A 25,495-nucleotide genomic window follows, 5' to 3' on the forward strand; every position below is an offset into this window, starting at 1 on the left:
TCTTTCCTATTCCTCTAAGTTATCGCCCTCAATCATCTCTTTGACTATGTGATTTGTTGTAAGCTACCACGACCCTAAAAACGAGATTCACGGCCAATCAAATCAGCAGCATTCCTTTTTAGCAGTATCTGCTGAGCTGAATGCAAACGTAGGAATACTATGTTCTGTGTGACTCACCTTCCAATCTGTTTGAAATACCATTCTCTTGCCGTTTGTTCTGAGACAGGTAGGAATGGACCACCTCTTCCATCTCTATTAACCAAATTGATTCCATTCGCCTCCAAAGATAAACTAGCTAACTCTTCAAATGGTACTTGCCAGATCACTTTGAGTCTTCGAAGCTGGACTTGTACAATCCGATTATTTGATAAGATTGATACTGCATCATCTCCTGGAAGATCGATGTGAGCGACATAAGAATCGTTGAAGAATGCTCCAGCATCTATTATTCATCATTATTCAGCATCAACAATCATACTAGGTCAAAATAAAGAGACAACACTTACCAAGATCTTTAAGCCATGACTGGCCCAATGCCTCTCGGGCAGAGAATGGCTAAAAACCCATCAAATCAATATTGACTCCTAGTGGTATGTATACAATCTACTCACCCTTAACACACCATCTGCAGAGATGAATCTAGGTAATCGTACTCTGTCCAGATCCGATTGATCAAATACAGTCGTAGTGTTCCTTATACCTTCAGTAGATGAAGACACGAAATCCATCACACCGACAACGGGTTTTGTGAACAAGCTACAACACAAATGGGTCAGTTACTGAAGATGATGTGCTTTGATTCGAGCAGTACACTTACCCGACAACACCTTTTCCAATGCCTTTGGTGAAACCAAGCGCTCCTTCCTTTTCTGCACCTTCAATGGGTTTTGACTGAAAATCGATGTTTACATTAGCTTATAATTTTTTGATTACCTTTGATAATCTAACTCACTGCAACACCTTCAAAAGCACTGGTCACACTATCGGCGAAAGCACTTGCTCCGGCAGCCACACCATACAAAGCATGTTTGGGCTTATTTCTTCTTCGCGTCATTCGTCGTTTATTCTGGAAGTCAGAGTCTAACGTAGCGGCAGAAAGACCTTTTCCAATACTGCCAGTGAACTTGGTCATACTATCTGAAATACCAAAAACGGTCTTCTTCGCGAAACTCGTAGCGCCCTAAAACAAGACTGGATTCAGCATTTTCCCTTGCTGATCCAGTAACACGCTACTCACTCGAGCTATACCGAGGCCAATGTCTTTATTACCGTGCATGACGATACCTTGATATGGTTCGTAGAAGATATCAGAGAATCCGGAACTGATGTTATTGAACAATCCAACGGGATTACCAAGGAAATCCGCAGATCCAAGTACTCGGTAGATTTGAGAGATGAACTGTTCTTGATAATGCAATTGAACACGTTCTTGTAAAGATGGAATACTGAGTCGAACATTTTCCAAGAACAGCGCTCGGAAATTCAACGGTGCAGCATTGACGTTACCGAGTGTCATGGTAAGAGCGTTGAGTGCGTAGTAGAAGGGATTTCGTGTCGAGACCCTGCAGAATCATCAGCAGGCGAACTTGCCAGGAAAGTTTTTTTCTGCACTTACTTTTCATCCACATTGACTCTGTCAGTCCTCATGAACGATAACTCCAGAGAGACAGGCTGTAGTTGCAGCGCTTCAAAAAAGACATCGGCTTGAGCAGAAGCGATATCGGGTTCGGGAATATCCTTGGGGTGCTCGATGAGGATGCTGATATGATGTGACATGAGATGTCAGCTACCGACGCTTTTGATGAAAACATCGATACGTACTCGTGGGTATCCTCCTTCCAAGCAGCATCTTTGAATTTGACAAAGTCAAGTAAAGCAAACATGAAATCCTCGTCTAGCTCCACGGTCATCGACTGTAGCAGAATTGTTGCGTATTTTATGAAAACAACGCCATGGGCTACAGGATAGTCAGCTTACTACAGTGATTACAAGCGCACAGAAAAGCTTACATTGATCTTTGAGTACAGCGACCGATGCTTGAAGAGTAGGGTGAGATTCTAATTCTTTACCATCTTTCGGGACTACAGTAGGATATAGAATGATAGGGAACAAACCTCCAAACAGTTGGTTATCAATTTGAATCCACTTGCAATCGATAAAAGCATCATAGTATTGCGGATAGTCCGAGTAACCCAGTTTGAGTCCTCGTACCGAGACGTAGAGCAATTCGTCTGGTCGTTTGGTAATGACTGATATACCGATACCTTCAAGCTCGACCGATACGTTCAACGAAGCTTTCTCGCTTACTGATACAGTTTCATAAGACGCTGTGGCAGAAGAGAGAGTATCGGTACTATCTGTACGCCTCATTCCTCCAGGAGCGCGTTTGGTAGGTTTATATACACTTGTCTCCTCGTTGTATGGCGAAAGGATGAGGAGTTGTGAGCCGCCGTCAGCTTGAACATCTATCGATAAGGCACTTGACCTTGGGACGCTGGCCGTCCGGGGTACTTTGATGGGTGGTTGAATACCGATAGCCATCATGTCAACCGTGTTAGCTAAGGGTATAGGTTCGTTATTTGGTCCATCGTCGACCAGCAATCTGATTCGCTTATTGCTAGCAGTCGGCCAGTCCCAAGCGTAATCTTGTTCCGCTTTAGGTGGAAGATTGCGTATGGGTCGACTATCTCTTGTTCCGTCATCGTCCTGCAAGAGTGTCAGCTTCGCGCTTCCTGCAGCAGCAAGCAAAATTGTTCCTAAGCACTTACAAACTGTTGGAACTTGAGTGGCACTCCAGTATCATTCCTCAATCGTAGTGGCCAGTGATCTGTATCTCGCGAGACGTAGATGAATACACTAGAGCCTTCGAGATGTGTATCAACGCGGAGGAGATATGTTTTTGAGCCGCGTGTGGTTTGTCTCTTTAATGTGATGTTCGTTCGACCGATATCGGCCATATTGAATGGGGCAGACCTGTAACCTCATCAGACCTTGCTCCACTTACATGAAAGAGCTGTACTCACCATTTCAGATTGGGTTCGTCAAAGGCCATACTGAGTTGAGATGGGGCTTGGTGTTGCAACTCATGAATTGGCACACGTTGACCGGGTCCGATCTCAATAACATTCTGAGTACTGTGTTGCCTAATTTTAAGGGGATAAGTAAAGGTGTTCTTGACCATGAATCGTGGAGCGATTGTAATTATTTTGGTCAATTTATACTAGCATAACGTGTTAGCTAAGCCGTCACCGCTTTCGTGTGTAACCTAACTTACTTTTCCTATGCCCTCAACATACGACAGTCCAACATAGTTTTCACTCTCTCCAGAAGCGCTAGTCATGACAATCTGCATATCGGCAGATACCGGCTCGAAGGAGATGGGCTAGATTAATGTTAGCCGGATGGAAGTGGAGACAGTTAGGCTAAACTCACTTGTGACCACTTGCTATCATCTACCCTCAATTGTAATCTATTTCGACGGTCCTCATTTGGGAAGCCGAACACTGCGAGACTCATAGTCAGAACTGTCCTTTGCAACGACCACATAAACTTACTGAATGGAGTAGGAACTTCCCGATGATAATCGTCTGAATGCGTGTCAGCTTGAGACCGATAGATAACGAGGGGAACACTCACTAGCGAAAAGATCGCGCCCAGCTATTGGTTTTTGGCCACCCGTCCATGATCGAGCTGCAAGGTCGAACGGCAAACCCGTTTTATTCATGAAAATGAATGGACTGTACACCTGTACCTTAAAGGCTCCGCCAGAGTTGGGATAAGTACTACGTTGGTAATCAATACAGATAATCGTCAACTTAAGCACAATAAGCTCACAAGTAATGAAGCTTCAACATTAGCTTCAAGCCTTGTTCATCAGCAAGCTGGAAGTGGTCTTCAATTGGTAACTCCACATCATCCGTGTTGATGATGGCGTAATCGCTTTGCTTCAAGTCTGTAGATACAAATAAGTGATTTTTCGAATGCAAGTGATTCTACTGTGATTAACTTACTGGTATCCTCCGGCGCTACACTGAGCAGGAGGAGATGTCCCAATTCGACTGTATGAATCGGGCTGGATCCGCCTTTTACGAGGAAGTTGCTCGAGCTGAGTCCTGTGTTCTTATCATGTATTCGGAACTTCATGTCGTATGGCAGGAGATTTTCCAGTTCCACAGGTGCTCGCAAAGTGAGACTCATTCGTGGATATATCCTAGACAACACGAATATCAGCTTCAACTTCACAAGTCATCCAAAAATCAGCACCTACTTGGCGGCTGGATCCTTTGCATTAAAGTTTGCCTGAGCTTGGAAGTAGAAGGCCGGTTCTTTTGGAGTTTGATGTTTGCAGCTGATGGGTCGGATGGGCTTAGTGACAAGCTGTTTCCAGTGAAGGGGCATTGACCAGCTGTAGTCGAAACCGAATCCCTCTGAAAGACGGTTAGCCCGCTATTCTACCTTGCGTCACACTAGACTCACTCAGTGGTCTTAGCCTAAATCTTTTCTCGAAGGCTGCTTCGAGGGGAAGAGGGCATGATTCTCCTGGAGAGATCTTCATCGCTCCCGACGAAGCTTTGCCGTGAGAATCTACCACGATCATCTCGATCGGCAAGCTGGTTTGATTCTCGACATTCAGCGTTGACCGGAAAGTGATGACTTTGATGTTGTTTTCAAGCTTGATCTCGCAAGTGATCTGGTGCGATACCCTGTCCAATCGTGGTCGAAGCGTGAGGATGTGGTCACCTTCACGATCCACTGAGATACCTCGTAAGGCTTCCCATGGGGTATCTTGCAGTTGGATTCCAAGAGTATTATGACGGACAGCGGACACATTCTATGTTTGAACATCAGCGCATGTCAATCTCCACAGATGTATTTCACGGCTTACATCTCGAGTTTGTCTCCTGTCTTCGAATCGCCAAGGTACATCTGCTCCATCATCGAGACGCTTGACTCCAGTAACTTGTTTACTGAGATCAGCCTGTTCAGGCCAGAGTAGGACAGTTAATCCTGTACGGTTCCTGACTCTGAAAGGAGCATCCGAACCCCGACCTTCTTTCGCTCTCTCTTGCTCTCGGCTCCAGACCGTCATGGCTGTAATGGCCAATTCGATGAAAGCTGAGCTGAGATTCACCTCTAGCCGCTCGCTAGCCGATAGCCGAATGTTGAGCGGACTGTGTCCTGGACCAGCCGATAGTCGATTGACGCGTAAGTCGAACTTCCAAGGGTCCATTAATGGCTCAAAGTACGAGTTGGTCAAGTTGAAGTATCGAATGGAGGTTGTGATGGATGTAGCCATTTTCATCTGCTCGCCTATTAGCTTGTGGCATCCAATGGTGGTAGTCAGAAATGGACTCACGTCTCCGGACCAATCATTGATCATTACCTGGAATTCATTTGAAGAAAGATGCACCATAGGCATTTCTTGTAAGTCTCCAATCAAAACGAATTGGAACCCATTGATCCGTGCCTTGAGCTGATGAAAGAGTTAAAATATGTTCATACAATCACAGTTGAACGACTTACCTGTTCTTTGGATACTAGCACATGAGCTTTTTCTACGGATGATCGTCGTCGACTCGTCGAAGATCTTCGTCCAACAGAGGCTTTCCTGGAATGCTTAGAGGGAATGACTGCCATAGAAGTGGTCTCAGTTGCAGTGTCCACAGTTAAGCTGTCCCGTCTAGTTTCAGGCAGTGTTCCTTCTTGTTGACCTTCTGGTGCAAGAGCCTTGGTGGCAACAGCGGTTGCTTTGTTGACGATATCCACGATCAACATCATGTCCGTATAAGACGCTCTGAATATTATAGCATCCGGTATATCGACCTCGAAGCTCGTCATCTGCTGAGCACCCCTGCGTCGCGTATCAAGCGATAACGAGACGTTGAGATCGTCCAAGAATTTCACCCTATCGTTAGGCCTATCCATGCGTCCAAAGGACATTCCAATTCTCTCGATCTTCAAGGCAAGGATGCTTTGTTGGGAAAGTAAGACTTCCTTGATAGACAACTGGATAGCTTGAGTCTTCGGATTAGTATCGTCGGCAATGACAATGACAGTGGCATCGATAATCTCGACTCGGAACGACAATCCGCCTTCTTTTTTGGGAGCTTCTTCGATTTCTTCGAGTCGTTCTTCTTCAACTTTCTGAGCTTCGGCAGAAGCTGGCTTATTGAAGGGTGCTACAGCGAACTCCAGCAAAGCAGCCAAAGGATCAACGGCTAAGATGAAGCGTGGGCTATCGATCGTCAGTATAGCCAGTGATGATTGGTCTGACCCGCCAGCCATGGTGTATTGGAGCATTCTGGGAAAAGTTAGCCACGATCACGGCATGCCACTTGCGTACTCACATCTGATTACCTTCATGACTTGCAGGGGGGATAATGTCTCTGAACATGCTGTTTCCAGTCCTTGTACTAGAGAAAGAGAGTGTTTTCAGTGAAAATTCGGCTTCCATAGCTCCATCCGATAGCTTTTTAACACCGAGCTGAGTCTTGACCAAAGCAAACCGAGCAATACTATTATCCTTCAAATCATCTTGTACGATTGCGTCATTGGTGTAGACTTCCAGCGCGATAGATCCGACAGAGAAATGAACATCCAAAGCCGTCCAAAGCTGCACGTCACCGTGATGGTCAGATTTAACCACTGCTAGCTCAGGCTCAAGGTTGACGCTGGGCTCATCAGGTGGGGTCTCTGTTATCGGACTTTCCACTCGAGAGATCGTAGCCGGTGTGGCGGGAATCGAGTCAGGAGAGAAATCTGCATCACCGATGTCATTGAGAGCGCGAGGAAGGGACTCAAGGATGGCCAGAAGCAAGACATATTGACGCTGGGTGAGGGACATTTTAACGTCCGACATCACGGTAGATATCTATTTCATGATCAGTATGGACCTATTTTTGGTAGTGCCCAAAGTTACGCACCTCCGTATCCGCGTGATGAGGATCTGATCGGTGACTAGAGCCTCCAGCCTGCTTGATCTCCGCTGTGATGGCGACGTCTTCAACCATTTGTAGAGTACCCTTCCTGTCTCCAACTGTGATCTCAGAAGCCATACTGATACCTCGAAGACTGGCATCGATGGTAGCAGTATCGTCTGGATCATTGAGATATTCGTTCTTCGCAACGACTTCACCAAGACGAAGGATGAGCGCATCGGTAGATACGAGACCATCGCGCGGTAGGATGATGATAGGAGTTTTGATAACTACATCGAAATGCATCCTGGTGACTTCGGATGCTCGCTGCACGGCTGCTTGTTGAGCAGTATCGTATATCGCTTTCATGCGTGCGAATTTCAATGCCCAGGCGTAAAGATCTCGGACAGGTCCTTCCATGAACGTGAATTTCAGCGAGCCTGTTCGAAGATGCACAGACGAGTTGTACCCCGGGAAAGTCTCCTTGTCGTTGGGATCGAACGTCTCATAGCTAAAGTCCGCTAACTCCTCTCCTTCTATTGATAGCAGCTTTTTGAATGAAGGATCCGCCACAGAGATGTCTGAAAGATCCTCAAGGGTGATGTTACCGAGCCTTGCGCCGATCCTTAAGGTCCCTGCTCTAAGTAAGAGAGCCACGTCCGCGGATGGAAGGCCAAGCAGAGCAAATCGGTTGCCGTTATTCTCGAGTGAGACTTCAGTACAGACAAGATCAACAGATGTCGGTATGACGATAAGTGGAAAAACTCACCTTGCGCACTAGTGAGCTTTACTCTGATTCGCAACTTGTCAGTCGACTGCTCCTCTTCTGTTGGCTTCGTCGATTGACCCGATTCTTCACCCTCGGTGTGAGATTGGGCTTGCTGGTCTTCTTGTGGTACAAAGGTAGTCATGATGAAGTCATACAATGACAAGATGGGCTCGGGAGCGAGAGTAACTTTGAAGGTCGAAAGTTCCGTGTCGATGCTAGTGTCAACTCCTTCATGTTTTGTCATAAATTCTGGCGATTCCTTCTGAACCTTGAGGTATTTGACTTGGAGAAGCTTGAGATCCGAAGGGGAGCCACTGCCATCATTAGCGGAGGAAAGAATTGGTCGTTTTGTAATGCCTCCTTGTTCCACCATCGCAAAAGCAACAGACCGTAAGAAAAGGTCCACAGACATATCGTACTTTCTGAGAGCAAACGTTAACCCGAAATCTTCCAGTACCGCATCAGCGAATGCCTTTTCTGACGTTGCCGAACTTGACTTGTAAAGAGATGCCTGAAGTTTACCAACGGAGAAGGTGAACTCGAAAGTGATCTGACGCATAGCGTTCTTTTGGCTCTAAATATAATAATCAGCAACAGCATGGGCGTAGTCGGTCTGCTGGCTTACGTCAGTCTGGTCATCTCGTGCCTCGTAGAACTGTTCTGCTTTCCCTCCAACAGAACTGCTGTCATCCCTTTCTGCAGCAGTATGATTGGATATTATCGATCGAGAATCGTCGAAGTTGTATTCCTCTATCTGAGCTTGACGGAAAACAGCACGTGAATCGGTGTGAGTGATTTTGGGTGCGGGATCTTGAGCGGGGGAATCTTCGCCAAACTTGGGAATAGCAACATCGATAAATCTCATCAATGTTTCTATCAAGCCATGTTAGCTACTTCGTGACCGCGAAACAGCTTATTCACTCACTGTATTTCCGATCAGAAAAATTCACGTGCAGATCCGGTAAGTGTCCAGCTATTTTGAACCGGGTCAATGTGGGAGCATTGACAATGGCGTTTTGTACGGCAAATGACATGTTGATGCGCTCGAGAACATGGAGTTCAGCGGGACCAGTCTCATGATCCTCAAGAGCACCCATACAAGCATCCACGTCAGGGCCCATCAAAAGCTAAGAGACGATATTAGCCCCGTATCACAAAAAAAGTCATGCGAGCGGGAATAATTTACCTGAGCCGATTCGAGATGTAGATCAAATTGGTCATACATCAAGTCTTCGAGTTGCTTGTAATCGTCATCACTGTACTGCCTGCCTCGCTTGCTTTGCACTTCCTTCAATTTATCCTTGTCAGCAAGTTTGCTTACAACCGAAATGTGACCAGCATCCAGCACCAATGTTTGACATTTCTTGACTTTCACACTGATTTGAAGTCAGCTTGATCGAAGAAGTATCAGCTCTTGTCGCACTTACTCCATGGGTATAATTATGATAGGAGCATTCATGTCCAGTTGGATATCAACCGTCTATTGCATTGATTAGCTTGTGCGGGTATACCAAGGTGTAAGCTTACTTTGTGTTGTTCAAGTGCATATTCCAAACCCGCTCGAGTCTCTTTCCTGATGCCGTCTAATGTCTGTCCTGCCGCATCCAAAAGAGCTCCAATTGATTCTAGCTGACTTTCTGGTGGTTTGAAAAACTGAACAACCGCCTCTACATATCCTTTATGATAAATAATTTCCAAATGACGCATTTTGATGGTGACCGCGTTGTCCGCACGACCATCCAGCGGATTCTGTTCTACTTCCATGACAAAGAAAGGGTCTGCGTCTTGCGACAGACCCGCATCAATGTCGGCGACCGCTCCATCCACTCCGCCTGCGACTTCCAGACTCTCTTGGCTTGTCTTTCCCGTCTGGTTCTCTTCAATGTCCTTCACTCGTACAATTTGAGGATATAGTGAATCAGCCGTCGTACCATCGTAGACCCTGAATCCACCAAGGGCTATCTTGCCTTTCATAGAATCTGTGAGTTGAATCGCATCTGCGGAAAAGGAATCAAAGACAAGAGCGATGATATCGTTATTTTTTCCGTGAGGTTCCGTTCGAAGAGAGAAAGATCCCTTGTTGAGCTTGGCGGACAATCGGGCTTTCATGTAATCTCGAGGAGTACTGCCAACGCTTTCGGCAGCGGCAGTCGCATCATAGTCGATAATATCGTCGATTTCCTTCTTCTCTTCTTCCGACATTTCATTCTCAGCTCCGTCTGATTTGGCAGATGAACCCCACACCCATTGGGACCAGGTCTGCTTTTGCGGCTGATTCTTTAACTTCTCTACCTCAAGCTTTCTTCTCGTAGCCGCATCTTTCTTCGCCTTAGCTCGCGCGACTGATCGGAAGAAACGGATATCTTCATAAGAGGATTTTGTCTCGATCTCAGCAAGAGCCGTACCATCCTAAATTCCTGTCAGCAGTGAGTCTGGATGTGAAGGAACCACTCACTTCAACCGGTAACTGCTTTCCCTCAGTCAGAGCCAGCTTATCCACATACAGATCTACATATCTCTTCCGTATATCTCTTCTCTCTCTCAAATAATCCCAAGACCACCTTCTGTTCTTCTCGTGTACTTCTGATTTGATGGCATTGAGAGCAAACTTCAACCTGGCTTTGGCGGGATTGTCCTTGAATTCATCTTCAGGTGGTCGGAACTTGTGATATTGGTGTGTTCGACGATAAAAGTGGAAGACGTCAATCACTGAAAGCGCATCTCTATATTGATCTCTGTCGATGACAACACCAATCTCGTCAAACATGACTTGGGCATCTACTTTAGGCATTTCGTTTGACATGGTTTTATTGATAATCGCTCTTGCTTCTCCAGTAACAGGCTTGAGGATGTATTGATGATTTGGTGATCCGTCGAGCTTAACATATCAACCAGCATCAGTAATAAGAAACATCGCAGGTCGAATAGTGATTACTAACCATAGCCTTGAGAGCATCGATTGTTCCCTGCCTATCATCCAACCCTTTATCTAAACTTCCTGTGTCAGTATCGAAGTATACTGCCAATGCCCCAAGTTTGACGAGCTGCAATGCAAGTCAGCTTGATTACGCCTTTTTCGTAATATATCATGCTGCTCACTTTGTGTACACCATTCAAGCTGTTCTGGATAAAGGCTTCTACCCAGTTTTCATCAGTAGAAACAGCTTTGAACTCGTCAAGGGTGATACCAGCAGCAAATGGGTGCTAGTCAAATGTCAGATCATCCGGCATCGCTGTATGTTATCGCAGAGGCTCACCTCGGGAGTACTTGTTCCATCCTCATATCTGACATGGATGCTTTTGACCTGTATTTGCACGTTGTCCACTATCTTTGAAACGATTGCACCGATATATGTTTGTTTCGCTATACGATATGAATTAGTTCGGCACGCTCCATTCCCGGTATACCCATACTCACTTTCATCATTCCCTTCCTGATGTCCAACCTGACTAGCAGCATTATCTACTGCCTCAGCTGATTTTAGCTTGTCCTGCTTTGTAGCTTGTTCCACTCTTTCGTCTTCTTCTGGGTCCACTTTCCCTTCCGGTCTCGCTCTCGCTAGGATATACACGTCATCTATGACCACCTTCACCGGCTGACTCTTCAGAGCATTCCAAGGTATAGATAGCGACAAGGATCCGATATCTCCGGCTACGATCTCTACAGGAAGACCAAAACGTTCCAAGAGCGATTTCTTCAGATGCAAATTCTTCAGGTTGACTTGACCTATAAATACAATGGTTATCAGTTTTGCGATACCTGACTTTCGCATTTGATTGAAATTGACACCATACCTGACCATAAGGATCCGTTCAACGCATTTGTATCCAAGTTCTCAACATACGGTCCAACGTAGATGTTGAGTAAACGGATGGCGACATTCTTCAGAGCCTGCATGACCGCTAGGCGGTGGGAGGCAGCCGTGGAGCGAGTTCCTTATATGATTTAAGTGTGGATGTATAAGTAAGCAGTGCCCGATGTATCTCCAAGACGATTCAAATGCTCGACGACGATGATGATCGATAGTGACAATGAGAAGATTGCAGAATTCAAGAAGACTAGTTTGACAAAGGTTTCCCAACAGCAGGCAATAAGGGAAGGGGAGATGATCATTTCTCAGTAATCTCGGAATGGAATGGCAAACATCGTCATCATACTGTTGTAATTCATGCTTAAGGGGTGGTCACGTGGCTGATACCACAGGAAGATGAACCACTTACGTAACTAAGCCGTCCTATCTCTTGAACGGTGCAAGAAAGGGCTCAGTACATTGGCAATACATTCGTCAGGCAAAAAAACCTACATGCCGGCCTAAATAATAGCATGACGAGAAGAGAGATAAGATGATACAAAATCTGAACAACGCTGATGGTAAGTGGACTCTGTTGCCATGTTTTTTTTCTTTCCACGCTTTGACTGCTCAACCCTACTCGTATCTGACTGTCTGTTGCTCAGTGGGAATTAGACCGATCGACGAGCTGAACGTGCTCATGCTTATATTGATGTTTTGAGTGGCTGAGGTCACATAGCCGAGGGGCACCATATCAGATGGAGTGGAGGCTTTACTACTCTGTTCCGATCTTACGGGTTGAGCCTTCTCCAGGTCGAAGGTTGAAGAATCAGTGGATTCTAGTCGGATTGGATGACTCGGTCTCCTCTTTTTGAGGATGTTCACTCCGATGATATACGTCACGTATGAACCCCAGCTAAAATGGCCATCAATTCGGCATACTGGATAGAATTCAAGAATTGCAGATTGATTACTTACATTTGGGTCATGAATAATCCAATGGCGATGATCCAAACGAAGATCGACCATACAAGATCAATCGAGTTGTAATGTACGTTTTGGTGAAGGCCCCAATACACTAACAGGGCCAGAGCACTTGCCGCCTGGGATGTCTTGAGCCTTATGTACATGAGACCAAGGGAATGGTTAACGCACCTTGAAAACAAAGGTCTGAATTGAAGATATTTTGAGGATCGTGGCGACAGTCTCTCTTCGCCATTTCAGTCTGTACCCCATCAAGCCAACAAATGTGGGCTGCTCGGTTGTCGCTTGAAACAACCTACGCATCGCGTTAGCCAGTCTAAGGAAGAGAGGATCGAAACACATACCAAATGATTCCACTGAGCATATATCCCGGATGTTGGGTGTACTCGACCGCGGTAACCGCGAGAGAAACGGCAAAAATAGTGAGGATATGATGTGCGATACTGGCAAACACGCTGATCTCAGTTCTAATACGAAGTTACTGGATTCTACTTACAGAGGAAGACGCATGTTGAACCTGAAAATCAGCTCGAAGATGTATAGAGCCACTGTAAGTACAGCAGCAAGTCGAGTGCATCTGGTTTCACAATAGTGCCATTCTCCTTTGAACCCAGGAGAACCGACCAGCTGGAGAGCTAGAGCGATTGTAGTGAATACTATTGTCAACAAATCTTTATTGTGATGGTATCGTGTCAGCGCGGTCGACTATATCAATACCATAACGCTTACACATGGTCACATTTTTCTGCAACTCGCGAGGTAAGTCCTTGTACGCTCTGTTGAAGCGTGCAAACAGCCTGTTGACCTCCCGTAAGCTACATGCCCCTCATGAGTAATCACGCAGTGAGACTTACAGATCTGTTACTTTGGCAAAGAAGTAGTAGAAGATGAAGTAGACTATGAAATCCCAGGTCAGCCATGATCCATCGAGTATTATGATGGAAAGCTCTCTCACCGAAAGTGAGGGTGGCGTAAAAAGTAGCGTCCCAAGAGTGAATATTCTGCGTGCTCATTGAGATCTCTGTAATCGCAATTAGCAGTGGCTTTCGTCTGATAGAAGGTTGGACATACCAAGAAGAGGGTCAAGCTTGCTATTTATACTTGAGGCCCAAATGTCTTGTACAAGCTTTTTGTTTTCGGGTGTGATGTATTTAGGAGCCAAAAAGCCTTCATCGAAGTGGTCCTCCCGAACGGTGTCGGTATAATCCCTTGCAATTGCCAGTCAGCCAATTTGCTGACTCGTAGAAACGGTTCATCTCACCTGTCAACACACCAATCACTTGCAGAAGCACTCATGGCGGAGCAATACGTGTCAGGGTTCAGTTGAAGCAAAGACGCATGAATTGCTCTGCAAGCGAGATTATTCTCCCCAACCCTACCACAGAACTCATATCAGTGAGGCCCTACTTCCCAAGCATCATATATCCACAAACCTGTAAAATTCGCCGGTAGGGATCGCAGCGGTACTTGCAAGACACGTTGACATGTTCTCGAATTGAGCGTTTGATGCATTACAGTAAGTCATTGCTTGGGAACAGGATGCGAATGCAAGGAATTGATGGAGAGTAACCGTTGAATTCTCATTTGACATCCCCAACGTTTGAGCCATGTAAGGTGTCAACAAGGGGACGATTGTGTCCGTAGCCTATGAGAAAGAGATAAGATACCATCCTCTGAACCTAACTCGGCGAGACCTACTCACCCATGCCCATCGCTTAAACGAGATATCATATTGTGAGATTTCTTTCTGCTCATTGATGGTAATAAAGATCTCAAGCTACAAAGTCAAACGATCAGTCGAGGCATCTCCCCTCTGTCCGCAGGTACCGGATGTATATACTCACTTCAAGAGGGTATGTAGTATTCAGAATCGGATATTCAACTACAACAATGGTGAGTGGATCTTCTTAGGGGCCATTCGAAAGTCAACGTACGCTCAAATCTGATACCTGCGGATACAGTATTATGCTCAACCGCGGCAGCGGTGACATTGTAAGACACTGGTATTCCGATAGGAGATGGTAAAGAAGGATGTTGCGCTGCGCCAAGGAAAAGTCCGAGCAGCTAAGGTGTCCAGACGGTTAGATGGAGATCCATACTTCATTAAAGCGAGCTCACGAAATTCCTATATTCAGGACTGTCAGCCTGAAAGGTCCGAAATAAGATGAGAATGGGACAGACTCACGCGGTATAGTCTCGACCATCAATACTATCAATATCAATCAGTCAACGACAATCTCTATAGTGAAAGGCAGACAACCATACATACTTTCCAATAACTGACCATGATGGTCAGCCGAATAGCAATACCGCCTCGTGAGTTGTTTGAACTCACTATCAATACTGCCTTTCACGTCTTCGGCGAATACAGCTCTTTCCGAACCGTCAGCTTCCATATTTTCCTCCAGACTCCTGACCTACTTCTTGTTATTGACATCGGCGATCAAGTCAGTCGAGCCAGAAGGCATAAATGCATCTGCGAAATACTTTGTGATTTGGAGATATTCAAAACTCGTCAAAGCTGATACAGGTAAAACTCCCAATCCAAGGAAAGTAGGGGCGATCAGGCACGCCATAAAACCTTGTAAAAGCATTGGATCTTCCTGTTTCGAGATTGGTCGATTTTGAATATCAAGAAGTAAAGTTTGCTTTATAGAATCTATATCCCAAAAATAGGTGGGCGAATGCGATGAAACCTGATCAGTTTTATATATGCACAATACTGGTGTTAATCGCCTCTCACAGCTGAGGGACAATGCCATCTGAGAGCAAAAAACATTGCGGCATATCATGCATTTCACGATAAATGTATCAACTTTATTCGGCCCTTAGCTTTTCTCGGCTTCAGAGATCCAGTCCTGGTCCCGACCTACACGTGACAAAGTCGACCTTGGCAGCTATGCCTTGTATTAAACGTTGAAAAAGCAGATGATGCCAGGCAGTGCAATCGTCTTCTTCGGTTCCGTTAATTTTTGTTTTATCAAATGGAGGCATCCTTCCCGTTGGATATAGCCACATCCCATAAATTTTTGCATCCACTATATGAGGTGCCCAAGTCCAGAAACCGTCGACAGTGCGACATCGCCTGAGACCGAATAATCGGAATGTGCAAACCCGAGATCCAGGGGGTGTATCGAGGTTCAAGACGAAGGAATGTGGGTTAGTAACAGGCACCATTTTGTTGATGATAAGGAAAGGTTTTGTTATTTTTAGACAAATAAGTATGTATTAAATTGTTATTTCCCACGCCTTGAGTGCGCATTGTAACGTAAACTGAAAAAACCACAACAACATCGCAATACCCTACATCGGGTGTCCGAAAATCATACAAATGCCTTTCGTATGTAATCAGTGGCAGTAAGCACCATCCAATCGTTCTTATATAGTCTGAAATCAGATCAAAGGATCTATACACTCATTTGTAGAATCTCAGGTTCACCAAAAAGCACAAGCCCTTTCTTATCTGTGAGACATTTAGCTGACGAAACCGAAAGACAACCCTTCGGGGACAACGCATCTCGTCATTATATATCAATTTTCCGATGTCCAGCTGAGCTTGCACATCATTCACGAACTTCACATTGATTCAGACGACCTTTTGTTGCTCAAAATCAGCTGTATGTCTTTGAACAATGTATGCTGTGTCTTCAGCTGAGATGCAAAGAACCATTCAAATGATAGGCAGATCACCACCGCAAATCTTAGAACAAGGTTTCATCTTCGTCGTAAGTTGCCGATCTGCAGTCAGGTTTGTTCGCGATGAAAAGGTCACCTAAATCTCCGGGAGTCGAATTTTTCTGCGGGCACCCGATATATTCTGTTGGTGGGTTATACATGGAGCATTTAGTTCTTGAAAGAGTGCACACTCTCTTCATCGACGTCGCGCTTTGGATGCCTGCTTGCATGCTATTTATGTCATTGCAGCGGGAAGGTATTGCTTTGCGTGATATTTGCTGGACTCATATTTATGTATATGTTCTGGACTTCTTATCTCACTGGTCCCACGGCAGAGTGATGGCGGAATCAAACTTTCAGCCAGACGTTGATGTGGGACTCGTCTTTCAGAAACATTTCGCTGCATATAGGCAGTGCTCAATAATATTGTGACTGGGACAATTTTGTGGACCCAAAAGATAAATAAACTCATGGCTTTTACTTTGGTTTTCCTTCTGTCTTGTACAATATCTACGCCACAGTCAGTAACTCCGCGTCATGGTGGCGGGATTATGATGTCTATGGTTGGTTGGCGCGTCCATTTTGCCACTGTACGCATAATGTTAATTGATTAAGTTGAATTCAACGCGTTTTTGACAAAAGGCATTTCATGTTCGTCATTGATTTTACAATCTTTTGATCTTCATATCATCTTTTTCTTTCCTTCCTCTTCAGCTCTCGCACCTACAAGAAGAACTCAAAAAATCTGACTAGGCAAGGGCAAGCAAAAGAGATAGCGCAAACTCGCCAGTCCCAATCCCTTAGTCCTAATCCGTATCCAAGATGTCGGACATTCAGCTGGATTCAAATTTATTTTTCAAGAGGGCCGAGAAGATCTTCCAGGCATGGGAGGTGAGTAATAGCAAAAGCTTCAGCGAAGACCTGCCACTGACGTCCGTCTGCTCTTCTCCGCTGCTTTGATCCTCGATGACGCACATGATCTACAGACGGCATCTGGCGATACCAGAGAGCTCGATGGTCTTACCGCTTTGCAAATCGTATTAGGAGAACCTAATGATGATACTGCCGCCTATAACAAGACTATGTCTCTACAAGTAAGTCAAGTCTAAGCTGGAAAGAGATGACTTCAAGAGGTGCTGATTGCAGATTTCAGCTCTATCTACTAGGATTTGAATTTCCCTCCACCCTCATGCTTTTCACTAAATCTCCACGGAAGGTGACATTCGTCTGCAGTTCCTCCAAAGGTGAGTGTATTTGGTTTTCTCTACTTATGGTCAATGAAATCAATCTCAAGCTTTTTGGCACATCTTAGCCAAACTTCTCAAGCAATTACAATCCTCAAATGGGATTGAGGTAGATATTCAAGTTAGATCAAAAGATGAGGCAGCTGCAAAACGTGAGAACGATTCGTAATTCAGTTAGCGGATTGAAGCTGATGCGATCACTGTAGAGGTTATCAAGGATTTGGTGCTTGCATTGGGAGACGGGAAGATAGGAAGTCTGCCGAAAGACAAACCTGCTGGCAAATTGGTAGACGACTGGAATGCTGCGTGAGTAATGAGGTCAATCGGATTAAGAATATCTTTAATGAATGGCGTATCTAGCGTAACGGGTTCAAAAGCTGGATTGGAAGTAGTAGACATATCGACGGCCATTTCAGCTATTTTGAATGAGAAAGATGGCGATGAGCTGGTGCGTCCGCATGTTTACCATTCAGTGCTTCGTGTATTGACAGCAGGGCATAGAAAAACCTGATCACCGGTGCCAAGATGTCATCTACCGCTATGCAACATTACTTCAAATCCAAAATGGAGTCCATCATAGATCGAGGGACAGTTGTACCGCACGACGTGTTCGCTGGGTGAGTCTTCTACCTTTGTGAACCATGCTTCTTGCTGATGATACATTCAGCTTGGTCGAGGAGAAGATCGGAAACGACGAAAAAGGTGCGGATATGAAATTATGGAGTAAGAACCCTTCTCTGGGCGACGTAAGCCTCTTCTCTTCAGTCTTCACTGTGTACCAACTTATGAATATTGTTCACAGGTGGACTTCGCTTCTACGGAATGGGTATATACACCTATTATTCAGTCAGGTGGTAAATACGATCTCAAAGTTACAGCGTTATCCGACAATAGCCCTTTGAAGCCTGGTGTCATATTAGCCAACTTAGGTATTCGATATAAAAGTTACTGTACGAGCATGGGTAGAACTTTCTTCATCAGTCCTGCCAAGGTGAGCTTTCCGATGTTGGATTACGCACGCACTAACGCAGTAACAGAAACAAGAAACCTACTACTCTACCCTTCTCGAAGCTCGTTCAGAAGCTCTCAAAAAGCTGAAGGCTGGCGCCATAGTACAAGATGTTTACAATGAGGTTCACGAATTTTTACAGTCTAAAAGCGCTACATTGGGTCAGAATTTCGTTAAAACCATGGGGTTTGCCGTATGTATAACCTCGTGCTGTATTGCGAGTAGTAATGCTGATTGTTTGTCTAGACTGGTATCGAATATCGAGACAGCGCATTCGTCCTTAGTTCTAAGAATGGAAGAACATTGAAGGAGAACATGGTCTTGATCCTTTCTCTTGGTGTACAAGATCTACCAGATCCCAAAAAGCAAGGAAAAACGTAAGTACCCGCTTGGCCTCGCCGTGGCGAATGTGACTGACAGCATCATGCAGCTACTCCCTTCTTGTTTCTGACACCGTTAAGGTTGGACAGAGTGGAGCTGTAGTTTTAACTGAAGGTTGCACCAAGCTGAGTGATGTAGTGATGGAACTCGAGGTAAGCCCTTCACGTTCTCTCGATGGTGTCGTCCTGACCCCCAAATAGGACGAGGACGATGAGCCTGAGCCCGAGGTCAAGCCTAAATCCAAGAAGACCAATGGAGACGCCAAGGCCAAGTCTCCCGTCAAAACTCGAACTGCGCCGGGCGGCGGCCGAGTCTTGCCAACCAAGACTCGTGGAAGTAACAGAGAGGCAGTCGAGCAAACCACGTCGGAAAAGATCAAGACCAACCAAGCTAGATTGCATGCTCAACGTAACGCAGATGGAATAAAGAAGTGGGAGAAAGGCGGGAAGGGCAAGGATGGCGCTCAGGACAAGGTGGTGAAGCGATATGAGAGTTATAGGAGAGAAGAACAACTGCCGAGAGCCGTAGAGGATCGCCGCGTGAGTTTCGATCCGTCTACGTTTGTCAAGCGTACATTAACATCCCTGCAGGTATACGTCGATGAGCAAAGACAATCCGTTGTACTCCCGATAAATGGTTTCGCCGTTCCTTTCCATATTTCTACCATCAAAAACGTCACCAAGACTGAAGAGTCTGATCACATCGTGCTGAGAATCAACTTCCAGTCTCCTGGTCAGATTGCGGGAAAGAAGGAAGATATGGTAAGTTTTCAAAACAAGAGCAAGATTACTCTGGCTGAGCTTTACGTCAGCCTTTCGAAGATCCCGACGCCAATTTCATCCGATCAGCTTCCTTCCGTTCACAAGACCAAAGGCATATGCTCAAAGTATTCGACGCAATCACTGCGTTGAAGAAAACAGCTACCAAACGAGAAGCGGAGAGGAAGGAGCTGGCAGATGTTATCGAGCAAGAGAAATTGGTCGAAGTGAAAGGCAGACATCCATACGTGCTCAAAAACGTCTTCCCTCGTCCTGCTCCGGAGGGAAAGAAGACGGATGGGAATGTGGAAATTCATCAGAACGGTATAAGATTCAGACCTGATGGCCCCGCATCCAGAATTGGTGAGTTCGAGGAAAGGCTGTTTTCTCCGTATCTTGCTAACATCAAGGTGTTCAGACCTATTGTTCAGTAACATCAAACACTTGTTCTTCCAACCTAGTGAAAAAGAGCTCATTGTCATCATCCATGTTCATCTCAAAGCTCCTATCATGCTCGGCAAGAAGAAAACTTACGATGTTCAGTTCTACCGCGAAGTGACCGATATGTCATTTGATGAAACTGGTGGTAAAAAGCGAAGAGCTAGGTATGGCGATGAAGATGAGATTGAACAAGAACAAGAGGACCGAAAGCGGCGTGCTGAGCTTGACAAGCAGTTCCACGACTTTGCAAGAAGAATCGAATCTGCAGCTCAAGCACAACAATACGAGCTTGAAGTAGATGTACCTTTCAGGGAGTTGGGTTTCTCAGGTGTCCCATATAGATCAAACGTATTATTGTTACCAACTACGAATTGTCTGATTCATATCTCAGAATTCCCTTTTACTGTAATCACCCTCACAGAAGTCGAGATCGTCCACTTGGAGAGAGTACAATTTGGATTGAAGAATTTTGACATGGTTTTCGTATTGAATGATTTCAAGAAAACACCTATACATATCAATTCGATTCCTGTAGTACATCTGGATAACGTTAAGGAATGGTTGGAGTGAGTTTCAGCCGTCGACTATCGTTCTCCTTTCTTGGATACGTCGGTTAATCGCAACCTTTTGCAGTTCATGTGATGTCCCTATCTCCGAAGGACCAGTCAATCTCTCTTGGCCCGCGATCATGAAGACACTCAATGAAGATCCTCACGCTTTCTATGCAGAGGGAGGATGGGAGTTCCTGACTGGTGGAGGATCAGTGAGTGTTGCTCTCTTGTTATTCCGATTTTACCGTACTGACGTGAGAGCAAAAGGATGGGGAATCGTCAGAATCATCGGAAGGATCGGTTTTCGAAGAAGACTCTGATGTGTTTGATGATGAGTCCAGTTCGGATGCAGAAGAAAGTGGATCAGACTGTAAGTTACAGTTGATGCCTATTTATAAGAAGCCGGTACAATGGCTGATATCATATGGACAAACCAGTTGGCGGCGATTCAGATGATTCTGGTTCAGAGGATTTGAGTGATGAAGGTGAAGATTGGGACGAGTTGGAACGAAAAGCCGAGAGAGGTGAGTATGCGCAGTAGTCGGTTTAGCAGTATGCGCTAACACCGACTCGACTCTAGCCGACAACAAGCACCGTGAGAAGGGAAATGATGAATCCGATGATGATAGAGGTAAAAAGAAGAAGGGAGGAAGGAGGTAATTCGTGACCTATGGACGAGAGTTAAAACATCAATGTTGTATCATATACACTTCGAAGACCAGTACATATGCGAGATATGAGAATGATAATATCTCATCAATTATGGCGAGCATATTCATCGAAGAGAATGAAGCCTACCGCATCAATCTAATCGAACAGCATTTGTCACTTCTCTCTCTGCATCCAAACGGGTCACAGAATATGTCAATCAAGTGCGGTCTCTTCCCGAGTCGGGTCAGTAGAATGACATGACCCATAGATGCATGATAATGAAGACATTGCGATGTCGATCCCTAAGTCCTCCTTTGTAATCCGTATCTATGATATTACGTGATCTGAGCTGGACGATATTCACCTACCGCATTTTCACACAAGGAAGGGGGATCGACACTGTATTGAGGTAATCTAAAGGTTAGTGCACTATACCTGAGCTTTATCGACTTGAGAGTACCAGCAAATGAGCATTGCTCCACCAGAAAGACGGGAATAAGGTTATCCGGTGACTCGGATCCCGGTGTCTCCGAACTGAATCCAAGTTGCATGTGGGTTGTCGATCTTTTGAAGATGGTAAGAGATCATGTATGATACATCATTGTCAAAGATCTCCTGCTTTAATCTAGACTCGTGCCATCTCATCTGTACATTCGCCAGCATCAACGCATCTGCGTGCGAGACCCATGAGTGAAGATTCTTCACCGAGCCTGATAAAATCTTACGACCGAAGAAACGGGACCGACCAGATAGCCAAGTAAATACGCTCAATCAAAGGGAGGTGAGCATTTTAAGGAGGAAACTCACTTATTCAGTAATATACATAATTGATAGGAAAGGGAGAAGGCGTCTAGTATGGTTCGTTGATGAAACAAAGTAATGACAGGATATCAACATTACAAGTTCCTTTCATGAAACAAAGCACGGATGACAAGTGGGAAATAATCAATGACAATTTCTAATACACCTTTCATCAATTCATCCTTGGAATCTTCACGAAATTACTTGATTACTTCATGTTAAGCTGTGTAAACTGTGAAACTAATTGGTAGTCTAAGCAGGATGTCATCAATTCTATATTTATTCTGGTCATTCTGGACTAGAATTATTGCTTTATCATCATCTTATGTGTCAGTATTAGACAATTCTCACTCTCACTCGTTCGTTGAATTTCACTCACTTTATTTCCTGTTTCTGGACCGTCTCCTTTCCCCCCTGCGCTCTAATATTCACACCTTTACGTCTCTACAAAATTCATTGATTGATTTTGATATCTCATTATATCTTCACAAACGTTTTTCGGTGAAGGGCTCCGTTAATCTCAGATTATTACCACAATCGACATGATCAACTCACTAACAATTTATGGAATCTTAATCATGTCTAGTGGGATACAATCCTCACACGCACAGTATCCTGCGGACAAATCAGGATATCAAATACAAACCCCACCTCTAGATACAGATTGGACCAATAAAGTAGGTACGAATCCATGGACTGAATATCCCAGACCTCAACAGATTCGAGATAAATGGCAAAGCTTGAATGGTATCTGGAGATATGAACAAGCTTCAAATTTCTCTGATATCAATTCTCTTCCTACGGGAAAAGGAGAAGACTGGGGTCAAGCTGTAATGATTCCAAGTTGTATTGAAAGTGGTCTAAGTGGTATGTCAGTATTGGTCATAAAAAGGATATTTACCGTGCATACTTGCTCACAAAGTGTTGCCTCGGCTCTCCTTACTTAGGCCTGAAAATCGATATAAAAGATAATGAATTTTCATGGTTTCAAACCAAATTCACCGTGCCATCGGATTGGTCCAATCAATCTTTATTGATCAATTTCGGTGCGGTAGACTATGAAGCTACTGTATTTATCAATGTAAGTTTCTTCGCATCCGATATTACTCTAGCAATGAAGCGAATGATCAACACTAATATGCCTGGTCGCTTATAGGGCAAAAATGCCACGACACATAAAGGCGGATTTACCAGATTCGATGCGGAAATCAGTTCTCTGGTCGAATATGGAAAAGAGAATGAGATAACAGTCTTCGTGCATGATCCTACCGATAGCACGGAATATATCATACCTGGTGTGTCTCCGAAAAACATGTCCTAGAACAAGACTGTTTACAGTATCGCTGATTATCCCTTGTGATAGTTGGCAAACAAACCAGAGATCCAAGTCATATCTTCTATACTCCATGTAGTGGGATCTGGCAAAGTGTCTTCATCGAACCTGTGCCCAAAACGTATATTCGTCGAATCGATTTAACTGGTGATATGGATGGCGTCGGTAAGTTCTGCTTACTTGTGCTTCACCCTCGAAGCACTTTGTCGTTGCTTCAGGGAGAGGATATCTGTTAATCCGCGATTCTATTGTAGGCACGATCAATGTTCACACCTCTGATGGTTCTACCCAAGGGGTGAAAATAGTTCTATCAGATTCACAAGGTACAGCATATGAGTCTTCAGGACAATCCGAATTACCGTTCAATTTCACCGTACCGAACATCCAAACATGGTCACCTGATACCCCTACGCTCTATAACGTTACTGTCACTATGGGAGATGATATTGTGACTACTTATACAGGATTTCGAAGCATAGGTAAAGGTACAGTAGATGGAACTGTTAGACCGCTTCTGAATGGCGATTTCATTTTCGCCTTTGGTACACTCGAGTGAGTCGATATCCCATATTCGATGTCACACTGCCACCTTTGCTTATGGTGCGTGGAAATGGCGTACAGTCAAGGATTCTGGCCAGATGGGCTGTATACTCCTCCATCATATGAAGCTATGAAATTCGATCTTCAGATGCTTAAAGATCTTGGATTCAACATGGTTCGAAAGCATGTCAAAGTTGAGACCGATTTATTTTATCGAGCATGCGATGAGCTAGGTTTATTGGTGATCCAAGATATGCCTAGCACGACTGCTAAGAAGGAGTATATACCTAACAAAGCTCGTAAGTGACATTCAATACTTTCACCATGCGTACATGCTGATTCCAGCGTTTGGACTGGTCGACAGAACAAGCTCAATGGTTAGCAGAATTTACGGAGTTGGTCAATCTTCATAAATCCTTCCCTTCGATATACACTTGGGTTGTCTTCAATGAAGGCTGGGGACAACCTAATGATGGATCCGAATTGGAACATACCGGTGTCATCCAAAACCTAGATCCCACAAGACTGATTGACGCTACAAGTGGTTGGAATGATCATGGCGCTGGAGATTTCTCTGACAATCACCACGTGAGTATCTTTCAGTCAGGTCTTTTCCTTGTTTTGCGATTATCGTCATAAAGTAGGACTGACAGTTTTGTGGTTTGAACATGTAGTATCCTTCTCCACAATGTGGAATGCCAAATGCTGATAATCCTTCTGGACCGTATGATCCGCTTAGAATAGGGTTCCAAGGTGAATTTGGTGGTTTGGGATACAACGTTACCATCGAACAGTAAGTTTACGTGATTATCTTTCACTTTTGGTATTCCAATGTCACTGACATCTTCTTTCTTGTTGTGCACGATAGTCTGTGGAATGTTCCCAAATCTATCAAGGAGATTAATGAGACTTACGAGATTGACGATACGCTGGAGGAATGGAATGCAAGATCCGTGCGTTCATCCTTTATCGGACCACCCCTATATATAGTACAAAGCTGATCGTCAATGAGATATATAGCGTGATCTACTTGGCCAGCTGCAAAGTCAGGTGACGAATCTTGCGTGTTCCGGGGCGGTATGGACCCAAACTACTGATGTTGAAGGCGAGATCAACGGTTTAATTACTTAGTAAGTATTGTTTGTTCGTAACAGGATCTTCGTACTCTTCCTTCGTTTTCGATGACAGTTAAGAGAAGTATACTCACCGATCATATTCTCAGTGATCGGAGGGTCAAACGGTACGATGAGGAACAATGGAAATCAGATATTCAAGCTTTATACAAAGCCGCAGCAGGTCGAGGTGCAGGTTCAAGCTCAGGTTCATCATCGAGAGAAAGCACCACTTCTGCCAGAAGCAATACGGTAACTGCCACCGAACCAGAAGTTAAACAAACTGGTTTCTCAAATTCGATAAGAATGGAAATTAGATGCGGTCTCTGGAGCATGCTTGCCTTCGTGGGCTTGAATATGGGGATACTACTGTAATTCACGGAATACATACTGATCGCAAAGTATTTGACGACACTGTATAATCTGAAGAGGGTTTACGTTGTGTTCGAATTACGGACGGTAGAGTGAAACCTTTTATCTCGAGTAGCGTAAAACAATAGGGGTGCGCTGTCTTTATAAGAACAGAATAAAGGACGAT

General features: G+C 44.7%; 4 protein-coding genes across 4 annotated transcripts; 2 read left to right on the forward strand and 2 right to left on the reverse strand.

Annotated features, from left to right (window-relative positions):
• Positions 1 to 28: 28 nt before the first annotated feature.
• On the reverse strand, positions 29 to 11,584 carry IL334_001091 (uncharacterized protein; the record flags this gene model as incomplete). Its single annotated transcript, XM_062932851.1, has 37 exons — positions 29 to 74; positions 178 to 442; positions 507 to 555; positions 612 to 756; positions 818 to 891; positions 953 to 1,180; positions 1,238 to 1,562; positions 1,616 to 1,759; positions 1,822 to 1,957; positions 2,010 to 2,706; positions 2,769 to 2,973; positions 3,024 to 3,220; positions 3,275 to 3,382; positions 3,433 to 3,503; positions 3,555 to 3,587; positions 3,637 to 3,782; positions 3,835 to 3,952; positions 4,011 to 4,210; positions 4,268 to 4,427; positions 4,477 to 4,831; positions 4,886 to 5,302; positions 5,357 to 5,473; positions 5,524 to 6,301; positions 6,348 to 6,871; positions 6,924 to 7,630; positions 7,687 to 8,260; positions 8,312 to 8,559; positions 8,612 to 8,813; positions 8,873 to 9,062; positions 9,114 to 9,166; positions 9,214 to 10,095; positions 10,142 to 10,564; positions 10,626 to 10,730; positions 10,786 to 10,890; positions 10,944 to 11,050; positions 11,105 to 11,413; positions 11,482 to 11,584. 37 exons carry the CDS (start codon positions 11,582 to 11,584, stop codon positions 29 to 31), a joined length of 9,546 nt encoding a protein of 3,181 aa, XP_062788902.1.
• Positions 11,585 to 12,113: 529 nt separating this feature from the next.
• Positions 12,114 to 15,055, reverse strand: IL334_001092 (uncharacterized protein; the record flags this gene model as incomplete). Its single annotated transcript, XM_062932852.1, has 19 exons — positions 12,114 to 12,393; positions 12,456 to 12,580; positions 12,633 to 12,756; positions 12,806 to 12,904; positions 12,958 to 13,132; positions 13,191 to 13,258; positions 13,316 to 13,358; positions 13,417 to 13,482; positions 13,533 to 13,669; positions 13,723 to 13,836; positions 13,895 to 14,106; positions 14,164 to 14,238; positions 14,306 to 14,343; positions 14,396 to 14,525; positions 14,580 to 14,586; positions 14,647 to 14,670; positions 14,731 to 14,740; positions 14,797 to 14,834; positions 14,883 to 15,055. The coding sequence occupies 19 exons, from the start codon at positions 15,053 to 15,055 to the stop codon at positions 12,114 to 12,116; spliced, it is 1,938 nt and encodes a 645-aa protein (XP_062788903.1).
• Positions 15,056 to 16,958: 1,903 nt separating this feature from the next.
• Positions 16,959 to 21,180, forward strand: IL334_001093 (FACT complex subunit SPT16; the record flags this gene model as incomplete). The annotated part of the gene is made up of 20 exons (XM_062932853.1): positions 16,959 to 17,027; positions 17,123 to 17,230; positions 17,290 to 17,380; positions 17,449 to 17,532; positions 17,587 to 17,686; positions 17,741 to 17,828; positions 17,882 to 17,997; positions 18,048 to 18,126; positions 18,183 to 18,371; positions 18,418 to 18,582; positions 18,636 to 18,766; positions 18,820 to 18,922; positions 18,971 to 19,309; positions 19,361 to 19,531; positions 19,582 to 19,891; positions 19,947 to 20,535; positions 20,603 to 20,732; positions 20,788 to 20,890; positions 20,958 to 21,044; positions 21,101 to 21,180. 20 exons carry the CDS (start codon positions 16,959 to 16,961, stop codon positions 21,178 to 21,180), a joined length of 3,132 nt encoding a protein of 1,043 aa, XP_062788904.1.
• A 1,334-nt stretch (positions 21,181 to 22,514) lies between these two features.
• IL334_001094 (uncharacterized protein) lies at positions 22,515 to 25,332 on the forward strand (the record flags this gene model as incomplete). The annotated part of the gene is made up of 11 exons (XM_062932854.1): positions 22,515 to 22,839; positions 22,920 to 23,053; positions 23,129 to 23,267; positions 23,336 to 23,470; positions 23,560 to 23,857; positions 23,927 to 24,144; positions 24,210 to 24,433; positions 24,520 to 24,638; positions 24,714 to 24,798; positions 24,866 to 24,975; positions 25,068 to 25,332. The coding sequence occupies 11 exons, from the start codon at positions 22,515 to 22,517 to the stop codon at positions 25,330 to 25,332; spliced, it is 2,052 nt and encodes a 683-aa protein (XP_062788905.1).
• Positions 25,333 to 25,495: the final 163 nt, after the last annotated feature.

Source organism: Kwoniella shivajii, chromosome 1 (genome assembly GCF_035658355.1).
Source record: "Kwoniella shivajii chromosome 1, complete sequence".
Taxonomy (NCBI): Eukaryota; Fungi; Basidiomycota; class Tremellomycetes; order Tremellales; family Cryptococcaceae; genus Kwoniella; species Kwoniella shivajii.